The sequence below is a fragment of the Takifugu flavidus genome, chromosome 4 (genome assembly GCF_003711565.1).
Source record: "Takifugu flavidus isolate HTHZ2018 chromosome 4, ASM371156v2, whole genome shotgun sequence".
In the NCBI taxonomy this organism is placed as follows: Eukaryota; Metazoa; Chordata; class Actinopteri; order Tetraodontiformes; family Tetraodontidae; genus Takifugu; species Takifugu flavidus.
This window is the reverse complement of record NC_079523.1, coordinates 14553743-14564503: the sequence shown is the minus strand read 5'-3', so window position 1 is coordinate 14564503 and position 10761 is coordinate 14553743. Positions and strand designations below refer to the sequence as shown.

The 10761-nt window shown below is 47.5% G+C and overlaps 3 protein-coding genes, 1 long non-coding RNA gene and 1 other non-coding gene across 28 annotated transcripts in view; 3 read left to right on the top strand and 2 right to left on the bottom strand.

Moving 5' to 3' along the window:
- Positions 1-3688, top strand: part of LOC130524709 (uncharacterized protein K02A2.6-like) — a 4624-nt gene extending 936 nt beyond the window's left edge. Inside the window, exon 1 of the mRNA XM_057031086.1 lies at positions 1-3688. This exon is cut by the window's left edge and continues 936 nt beyond it. Coding sequence (XP_056887066.1) covers positions 1-3434 — 3434 coding nt within the window. The 3' untranslated portion in view covers positions 3435-3688.
- The window catches only part of LOC130524710 (NACHT, LRR and PYD domains-containing protein 12-like), a 337155-nt gene that overhangs the window by 208985 nt on the left and 117409 nt on the right, over positions 1-10761 (bottom strand). The window lies entirely within an intron of this gene.
- LOC130524718 (ribonuclease inhibitor-like) overlaps positions 1-10761 on the top strand; it is a 158254-nt gene that overhangs the window by 92645 nt on the left and 54848 nt on the right. The window lies entirely within an intron of this gene.
- Positions 4060-4178, bottom strand: LOC130525082 (5S ribosomal RNA). Its single transcript, XR_008950362.1, has one exon. It is a non-coding gene; the product is annotated as a 5S ribosomal RNA (ribosomal RNA).
- LOC130524758 (uncharacterized) lies at positions 6274-8333 on the top strand. The gene is made up of 4 exons (XR_008950229.1): positions 6274-6884; positions 6984-7102; positions 7238-7315; positions 7585-8333. It is a non-coding gene; the product is annotated as an uncharacterized LOC130524758 (long non-coding RNA).

Here is a 10761-nt window from a genome sequence, read left to right as displayed (position 1 = left end):
GTAGATTTATTAAGGAAACCTGTCACAAGTGTGGGAAAGTTGGCCACATTCAAAAAGTGTGTAGGTTTAAGGGCTCAGCAAAGAACTTGAGGGCCAAAGGAGGTGGAGTGCAGACAGGCAAACAGGGGAGAGCTCAGGGAGCAAATTATGTCAGCCAGGGGGAAGGAGAAAAAGATAACATAGACTCAGAGGAAGTCATGTACACATTGTACAAATTGGACGAACTTGACATACCAGCAGAAGCTCCATTTATAGAGACTTTGACAGTAAATGGGACAGACACACAGTTTGAAATGGATTCAGGTTGTGGTGTTACAGTAGTTAACTACTCAGTTTTCAAAACTCTCAGGGGAAAAGGAACACCAAAGTTATGCCCATGTCGAGTCAGGCTCAAAACATATACAGGGCACAAGGTAAAAGTCTTAGGAGCCGCTGTAGTTAAGGTGCAGAACCAAGGGCGAGCCCTAGACTTACCTGTGGTTGTGGTAGGAGGTGCAGGCCCCAGTTTGGTAGGCAGGTACTGGATTAGGAGGCTAGGTTTACAGTGGAGAGAAACACCCCAGGTCCATCACGTCCGGGTAGAGACTGCAGAGGAAGTCCAGATGAGACCCGAAACCCAAATCCACAATGTGGCAGAAGAGACGTTGGATGAGGTACTGGGGGAGTATGGAGAAGTGTTTAAAGATGAACTTGGAAGATTTAAAGGCCCCCCAGCGAAAATATATGTAGACAAGGAAGCAGCCCCCAGGTTTTTTAAAGCCCGACCTGTACCATATGCCATGAGAGGAAGAGTAGAGGCGGAGCTTGACAGACTCCTTGCACAGAAAATCATAGAACCTGTGAAACATTCAGAGTGGGCTACTCCAGTGGTTCCCGTGTTGAAACCTGATGATACAGTAAGGCTATGTGGAGATTATAAACTGACGGTAAACCAGATCTCAAAGTTGGAGCAGTACCCAATTCCCAAAATTGAGGATCTGTTTGCCACACTGTCAGGTGGACAGAAATTCTCAAAATTGGATCTCAGTCATGCATACCACCAGATTTCCTTGGACGAAGAAGCAAAGAAGTATGTGACCATAAATACTCACAAGGGGTTATTCACCTACAGGGTGCTACCTTTTGGGGTTTCATCAAGCCCAGCAATATTTCAACGGACAATGGAGGGACTGTTACAGGGCATCCCTCATGTGACCATTTTTTTGGATGACATCCTCCTCACAGGGAAAGACGACCGGGAGCACCTGCAGACACTGGCTAGGGTGTTGAAACGGCTACAAGAAGCAGGTCTCAGACTCAAAAGAAGCAAGTGCCTGTTCATGAATGAGGAAGTGATGTTCCTAGGTCATAAGGTGGACGCGACAGGACTGCACCCAGTACATGAGAAGGTACAAGCAATCAAAGAGGCACCCACACCTTCAAATGTAACAGAGTTGAAGGCGTACCTGGGACTGTTAAACTATTATAACAAGTTTCTGCCCAATCTCTCAACTGTACTTGCACCAGTACACAAACTGTTACAAAAGGAGACAAGGTGGCATTGGGGTGATGCTCAACAAGCTGCTTTTGACAAGTCAAAGGAATTGATGCAGTCTGCCGAGGTTCTTGTGCACTATGACCCAGAAAAGGACCTTGTATTGTCATGTGACGCATCACCTTATGGAGTAGGTGCTGTGTTGTCGCATTTTATGCCGGACGGAACCGAGAGACCCATTGGATTCACCTCAAGAACACTAAACCCAGCAGAAAAAAAATATTCCCAGCTGGACAAGGAAGGACTAGCTGTGATGTTTGGAATAAAGAGATTCCACAAGTACATTTATGGAAGGAAATTCACTATTGTGACAGATCACAAGCCTTTGTTGGGACTCTTCAGTGAGATGCGAGCTGTGCCACAAATGGCTTCACCCAGAATACAGAGGTGGGCGGTAACCTTGAGAGCCTACGAATACACAATAGTGTATAAAGAAGGAAGGTATCACTGTAATGCAGATGCCTTAAGTCGCCTTCCTTTACCAGAGGTAACAGAGGAGGAGCGGGAAGAGAGAGTTCTCATGTTGGAGAGCTCTGACATCACACTGGTGACAGCTGACCAAGTGAAAGCATGGACAGACGCAGATCCAGTACTTTCAAGAGTGTGGGAGATGGTACAAAACGGCTGGTCATCAAAAGAAAAAAGGGAGGAGTTTGGCCCCTATGAGGTGAGAAAATATGAACTCAGCATCAAAGATGGATGTGTGCTATGGGGTTCAAGGGTGGTTGTGCCAAAAGCAGGACAGGAAAATGTCATGAGACAGCTTCATCAGTGCCACCCAGGAGTGTCCCGAATGAAAGCATTGGCGAGGAGTTATGTGTGGTGGCCAAAGCTGGACAAAGAGGTGGAGGATACTGTTAAGAGCTGCATGACCTGTCTAGAATACCGCAACGTCCCTGCACCTGCCCCATTACACCCGTGGGACTGGCCAGACAAACCCTGGAGCCGCATTCATGTGGATTATGCTGGACCGTTTATGGAGAAGATGTTTTTTGTGCTCATTGATGCACATTCCAAATGGATGGATGTGTATCCCGTGAATTCTGCAACATCAACCACCACAATTGAGTGCCTGCGTACCAGCTTTAGTAACCATGGACTGCCGGAATTGATAGTGTCTGATAATGGCACTTGTTTCACCAGTATAGAATTCAAAGAATTTTTGAAAAAAAATGGTATTCGTCATGTGACCTCTGCACCCTATCATGCTGCCAGTAATGGGTTAGCAGAGAGGGCTGTACAAACTTTCAAGAGAATGATGAAAAAATGCCCCGAGGGAACACTGACAGCTAAAGTAGCCAGAGTATTATTTAGCTACAGAGTGACTCCTCACACCACTACTGGGTTATCACCTGCAGAGCTACTTCTTGGGAGGAAGCTTCGTTGCACCCTGGACTCGATTCACCCAAATCTAAGCAGAAAAGTGATGAAAAAACAAGAACAACAGACAAAAGATCACAACAAAAAGGCGAAGGAACGCTGGTTCAAAACAGGAGACTCAGTGCTGATCCAGAACTTCAGTTTCGGACCAAAGTGGATCCCAGGACTCATTGAGTCAGTGACAGGACCAGTGTCATACAAAGTGATGCTAGGTGATGGGAGAGTGGTGAGGAGACATGTGGATCAGATTCACACACACCACCGGAGACCAGAAGAACGCAACAACCTTCCACAGACGGCCTCTATGACACTCAGTCAGACGGATCAAGGAAGTGAAGCCTGGCTGGAAGCTGAGGAGGTGGTACTCAGTGAGGAGAAGTTGGAGGAGCCTGCAACTACGGAAGCTGTAGGAAGTTCTGAGACAGAACAAAGAACTGTCACAACCCCAACTCCACTGAGGCGACATTCAAGAAGGGAAATCAAGTTGCCCAGTTACTTGAAGGACTTTAAATTGGATTAAGAAAAAAAAAAAAAAGTTCATAATGTTCTATTGAAGGGTGTAGAAAACACTTAAGGGGGGAAGGGTGTGGTAAACCTGTTTATTGATGTTAAATGCCTTCCAGGCCACTAGGTGGGACAACGTGTTGTTTACTGTTCGGGAAATTTCTTGTGTAGAAGAAACTAGAGCGGAAGTTAGTTATACCTGTGTGCTGACCGAAATTAATGCTACCTGTTCGAGTTCCTGAAATAAAATAAATTCTTCAGTAAGAAGAAGCCTCCTGCAAGTTACTACAGTATGATACTTGAGTTCTTTAGATATTGTTTTCAATTCAGGAATCTGCCGCCTTGAGTTGGCTTTTGTTGAAGACAGAAATGTTGACAATAGTGTGGACCAAAGTGGGAAATTCAATTTTATTTAAACACAAACACCACACACACGCACGCACACGCACGCACACACACACACACACGCACGCACACACACAAACACACACACACACTCATAAAATATTAAATCTCAAACGATGTACAATAGTGCAACATTAAATCTCAATGTTAGAAGTACTTAAGAAGTGAATTACATCTGGCTGGATAATTATCAGGAACACTGGCGGCCTCTGCTGACCCAGTGGAAGAGTGCAAAAAGCTTACAGCACCTGGTATTCCCAGGCGGTCTCCCATCCAAGTACTAACCAGGCCCGACCCTGCTTAGCTTCCGAGATCGGACGAGATCGGGCGTTCTCAGGGTGGTATGGCCGTAAGCGAGAGCAGGTGCAAGAAAATGGCCTTTTGAAGTTAATACACTCAAACTTATTTTCTTGAAACACTTATTCTGGTGGAGGTTGTCCATTTTGCTTTGTCACAGTCCAAACCTCAATGTTGGAGCAGCCTCCAATCCATTTCCCCAAAAAAGAAAAGGCTATATATCCTATGAGCGCCATATCATCAAATCTGCGTAGATCGGCTCTTGGATGAGAGGTGAAACGCCTTCAAAAAAATCAAACAAGATTCAACTCCGATAAATGAAATCAACTTAAAAGCAATGTGCCATGGCCGGAATCGTGCCATGGCCGGGAATCGATCCCGGGCCGGTGCGGGCCAGTTGACAATTGCTGTAACAGACAACCTGATTGAAACCTCCTGAAGACCCCAGAGGGAGAGTTCGAATCCAGCTTTGGGCATTATCAAAGAGAAGATATTTGATTAAAAAATTCACGATCATAAAAATGTTTAAAGTGCATAGCAGTGTCTGTGAGGTTTATGAGCCACAAATGCTGCTCTTTTTAGGAGCACAGCCATCTATTAAACTGTAGTTTGTGTCATAGCATAGTTTTATTGACAAATTCTAAATTGCAAGTAGCAGATATGAACAGGGAAATGCTACGTTATCTGCTTATTCTGTTACAAATAATCTGATGAGATAGGTGTGGAGTTAATTCAGTTGGGGATAGACAGATGGAATATTAGTGTTGTTAGTATGATACTTGAGTTCTTTAGATATTGTTTTCAATTCAGGAATCTGCCGCCTTGAGTTGGCTTTTGTTGAAGACAGAAATGTTGACAATAGTGTGGACCAAAGTGGGAAATTCAATTTTATTTAAACACAAACACACACGCACGGACGCACGCACGAACACACACACACACACACACACACCACACACACACACACACACACACACATACACACACACACACCACACACACACACACACACACACACAGAGCTTTACACATGGTACCACACTTTATCTTTTACTGGCCTAAGATTCCTTTGATCACATTTATCAGGTGTGATTTGAAAAATGGGTGGAACTGTTTTATCAGTGTCTAATAAAAATGAGAAAATTAATAGACATTTTTCCTTTATGTCAGCTCAACATGCAGAAGCAATTCGCCTTTTTCCCTGGAAACTTCGGGTCGTGTTCCGCAAGGGGCCTCTTGGGTTTCTCCTCCAGGAGCCATCTGATGAAGCCAAACGGGTGAGTTCCACTCCTCAGGACAAGTCTGCAGCCATGAGGGAGGACCTCGTACGGCAGAACGCTTTGGCCGTCATCCGACAAAGAGGGGGGGATCCCTCAGATAAGATGGAGGTGCAGGGAGACTATGTCCTGCAGTTTGGTAAATATAAAGGGAAGTCATTCAGATGGCTTTTGCAGAATGACGTAGGATACACCGTGTATCTGATCAAGAACGTGCAGAGCGAGGAGGCAGCAGGTCTCTGTATGGCTGACAGCCACAGTAGGACAGCCTCCAGTCATTTGTGAGTTATGCCCTCAGTTTCCAAGAAATCCAGGCTCTCCTCACTTATGAGGCCGGAAGAGGGGATGGAGTGACTGCCTCATCTGAAGACGACCAGCTGGTTGGATTTGGTGCCCGAGCCAAGAGCACGTGGAAGGAGATCTGGGACAGCAGAGGTGATGGCTATGCTGATTTTGTCACAGGCAGGCGCTGCGTTCCAGGTGCACGAATGTCCAGGTTGCAGCAGAACCTGCTGAAGAGGCAGCAGCCCACCACATCTTCCACACCTGCTGAGCATCCCATGAAGGCCCCAGCTGAGCCCCTGGGTATGCTCATTCCTTCATGTGACAAGTTCAACTTTGGGAAAAGGTTTTTTTCTTTTCTACTAATAACCTGTAGCCGGTATTTTTGTCTTTAACACAACCATGGAGGAGGACGTGGAGATGGAAAGGGAGATGCTGAGCATCCATAACTCTGATCTGCAAGTCCAGAGCTGTAAATACACCGTTACCACATTTATTTCATGTCAGACAAAGTCCATGCCGTATCTGATTTCTATTGTTTTTCTTTTCATCTGTGTGCAGATGCTATGCCAGTAGCAGCAGCCGCCCTGCCGAGAGTGCCACCAGGAGCAAAGACAGGTTTCTGAAAAATAGGTTTCAGAGCTGGAGTTCCGTTTCTTTCCATGAAGAATTCCTCTCCAAATCTGAAACTTATCTTATTATTTTTGTGTTCTTGATGTTCCGGCCGAGTTCCTTTAATATTACTCTTCATATGTTGGTGTGATAATAACCGTCGTGAGGACTATGAATTGATCCGTGCAATGATGAACTGATATTGACTATGAGGAGGAGGGTAAGTGTTTGTTTTTGTTCTCTTTGATGCTTCGTTGAAAAACAGTTTGGATGCACGGGGTACGAACACGCGAATGCTTGTTTGTTGACCGAGTCCCAATGCTCCTCCTGCTCGGCCTCGAGAGCGCTGATTAACATTGTCATTTCAATTGGTGTGAATGAGACCATTATATTGTTTTAATTTTAATGATGTAAAATTCTAAAAAGCAGGAGGAGTAACGATAAGGCTGCTTGAATTTCTACTAATAACGGCGTCTTCACAACTCATTGAATCGGAACTGACTAAACTAATGTTGTCTTTTTAGTTCCATCTGCCACACGCTCCAAAGCCCCACCTGGAGATACCGCTGAGCTACAGGCATCACTAGTTGACGGTAAAAACATTGTAATTCTGTTCATCCAATCAAGTGTTCTGCTAACTGCAGCTGCCTTAAATAAAGTCATTTCATTTTTGAAAATGACCGTACCTGCAGCTGTTCCAGCTTCACCAGGTGTGAAGAGGAAGAGACCTGTGCCCCTCCCCCACAGCTGGCCTTCCTGGTGACAGAGACAGAGGGTCTCACAAAGGTAGAGGAGCCCCACTCAACTTCAGGTATGTTTCCTTTTCTTTTATTTAGGGCTGATGAACAACCTGATGTCTCTGTAATGTACAGCTGACTGTTCTTTCCATGTTGTCATCAGGTGAAGTGACTGTAATTCTTAATAGCAAGTCTGCACTTGTTTTCAGGACCTGACTCTTGCACGGCACAGACCTCTGACGGCAGAGTGCCTCCTTTGACGGACTCTACCCAAGACCAAAAGAGTGGTATGTTAAACCATGGAAATTTCCCCCATTCCGTGGGGTGTTGAACAATAATAAAGTGTCCCGGGGTGGTGATTCAAATTGACACGATTCTTTGTCACTGACATGGAAAAATCTGACGTGTGAGCTCTGGAATGAAACCAAGTGTCCGAGGCGCGTGTTTGTTTCCTTGTATCGTGTGTTTATCATGTGAGGGCGGGGGCACTGACACTGAAACTGTTTCAGTAATGATAACTTGATGTTGTTCAACTGTCTTCTTTACTTTATCCTAGTTCCCATAGCTCCTGTTCCCATGCCTGTCCCTGACCACGACATGAGCAAGTGGATCTGCTCACAACATCAAAAGCTGTGGATGAGGACGGAGCTTCAACAACTTGGGTTGTGGCCTGGGTCCCGACCAGTGCATAACCCTGGGAACGCAATTTCTCTTTGGCGTCTTCCTCCTCAGCCGGAGCTACTGGACATGGTGGCTGAGCTCCCGTCCCCCAACTTTTTTCAGCTCCATCCATTTTTCATTTGGAAGCCAGAGAGCCACATCACGGTCAGGTTGAGGAACAATGACATCCTGCCGTGCCTCCATAGCTGTCCTCGTCCTCAGGTGGTCTCTGCAGGCGTGGGCAGACCTCGAGTGATCGTCAGCGTCCGTGGCCAGTATTTGATCTTTTCCTCGCGACTCTGCTGCAAGGCCTGTCGCAGGAACTGGTCCTGACAACCCTCCATGGGTGGAGAAGCTGCCCGTGCGCTTTACTAACCTTTTGCCTGCATTCCTGACTCACAAGAAGGCTGCGTGCAAGTCGGTAATGGATGAACTGCGGCAAGTCACCGACCGATATGGCGAACCAGGTGAATGAGCTCATGCACCTCAAGTATGAACGAGCTCACCTGGCATATCTGCACGCCGTACAGAACGTCAGGGAGGCCGAGGCTGGGGCGTACGGACAGAGAACCATCGGCCAGTACGTGAGGATGGAAGATCGGCCACGTGCTTTCGGGCCATACGAGGACCAAGAAGGTTGGGGTGGGGTGTCCGTCAGCCAACCCCACCAAACGGCACGTCCGGAGCACTGCAGAACTAAAATTCCCACACCCAGCGAGCTGCTGGAGAGAGGAGGGAGTTCTGCAGCACTTCACCTGGCCACGGACCCTAACCATGTCCCACTCTTCAAGCCATCCATGCTGAAGACGTGGCGCGTTCAGAGGGTTCACATCCTCCGTGGTTGCCTCAGTGACCCAGAACTGTCTGAGGGGATAATGTACAGGGACGGAGGGACCCTTCAGCTAAACCACGTAGCGGGCGAAGGTGCCAAAGTCCCCGTCTGGATCCCTGTCCGTGGTACATCTCAGCAGGAGGGCTACCATTTCCAGCAGCCCAGTGGGTCACGGGTACGCAGGTCTCCCCTGAACTGTTCCAGGCCCAGGCCATGACCGGCGTTGTGCGGTGGAACTTTCAGCGACCGGTAGACATGAAGAAGCCCGGCGCCGTCCTCCCTGCTGTCTTTGACCCTGCCTCAATGTGGGAGTTGAACTCTGCTTCCATGGCAGTGACGGGACAAGACAAGTGCCCTGCGTTCACCTCTCTGACAGAGACACTGGAGAAAGGTTTGGGCTGGAGTCCAGAGAACCGGGCTGCCCTCCGCTCCCTCTGGACTGGGACAAACACAAAATGCAGAAGAGGGATCCGCCTTCGGCTCTGTGCCCCCTCCCGCTCCAGACGATGCTCCTGGGGCAACACCTTCCTCCAGCTGGGCAACAGCGACTGCTGTGCCGTCGCTTCCCCCTGCGCCACCTGTCAGCTTCCATCTCTCTGCTGCTGGACGTGTAAAGGAGATTCCAGCAGAGGATGACCAGGATCCTGAAAGATCAGTGGGGGGGTCAACGATAATCGGGTTTTTCAGAGCGGCATGTTGGAATTAAGGCCTTCGAATGATTGAAAATAAATAGATTTAGTTAGGTTGTGGTCAGTGTATCTCAATCTTTTGATGTGTTAAATATTACACTTTCTGTTATTAAGGGATGGATATTAATGTGTTTTCTCAATAGCCCATATCGCGATAATATGAGTTACTAAGGATGCATTATTGCTTTGTTTGTGTTCCAGACGTCTCTGGAGCTTTGCCCCTGCCGCTGAAGTCCTCGCCGAGGAGCGCCCGCACTGGACCCATGAAGACTGGTGGTGGAGTGTTTGTCTTGGACCACACACGCTGGACTCTTCCCATGAAAGACGCTATTGATAGTTTGCTGCAGTATCATCATGGGGACAAGGACATCCTGAGGCTTGTGGATCGAGACTACGCAGACATGGTCCATCGGTCTGCGGCCGATCCGAACAGCTTGCTCCGCCCCACAACCAGGTTTCACATATCCCGCTATGTGAAGCATCTGGCAAAGCTGTTGAACACCAGTTCTTCTCTGAACACCAGCCCAGAGAAGCTCCTGGAGACTCAACAGCTGTGGTACTCCTTGACAGAGGGGAGCAAAACAACCAGCGTTCCTGTAGTCACCATGGAGACGGCTGTTGTCACTCTCCCACAGCCGCCCTGCCCACGCCTCTGACGCAGGATTCCATTGAAAAAATTGTGCAGAGCATTCTAGAGATGGAGCAGCAGCAGCAGCGACCAGAGCAGAAGATGAGACAGACGAAACCCTGTCTGGCCTGTGGACAGCCCAAGTCTCCGTATGGGACGGGTGGATCTTCCATCCACTTTTTCTATCAGCAGGGTCCTGTTCGCTACTTCTACTGCTCAAGGAAGGTGCATCAGACTTATGCTGCTGAGGGACTCTCTGACCCCAGAATGCCCTTTGAACAATTTGCCGCGTCAGAGTTTTTCCAGAGGGAGCTGGAGGCCACCAAAAAGCGTGTGGTGGAGGAAAAAGCTCAGAGACAGATCGGCTGTGTTTAGCTTCATGATGGCGTCTCAGATGATATTCTTTCATTACCGCCACCCTTTCTCCACTCAGAAGACACCCAGGTTTCCCAGCTGCCTCCGTGAACATGTGCTCCCACTCCCACCTTGTTTGAACCCCCGGTTCTCAGTGTCCACCTTCCCTTTTGCCATTTTATGGGTATCTGAAAGTTAACTTTTGCTGTTATGCTAATGACTACTGAGAAATAATGAAATGAAGCCACCTCCCGCTCAGACTGTCACCGTTGCATTGTGGGAAATGTAGTATTGGCCTGTGTAAAACATCTGCGGCCTGTGGGCCGGTTCTAATAATAAATCAATATCATCCCGGGGGCCATAGAAAACCCTCGACCTTGACTCTGACATATGAGCTTTAAATGATTTCTTTTGACTCCCATTTATTTGGCTGTTTGGATATCATCTTTGCTAGTGTGTGTGCGCGCACGCTCTATGGAACTGGCATAAGGATGTTAAAATTAGTCTAAATTAGTCTAAATTAAATAAAAATTCATCCATTCATCATTCCAAACAGGCGGTGTTTGATTA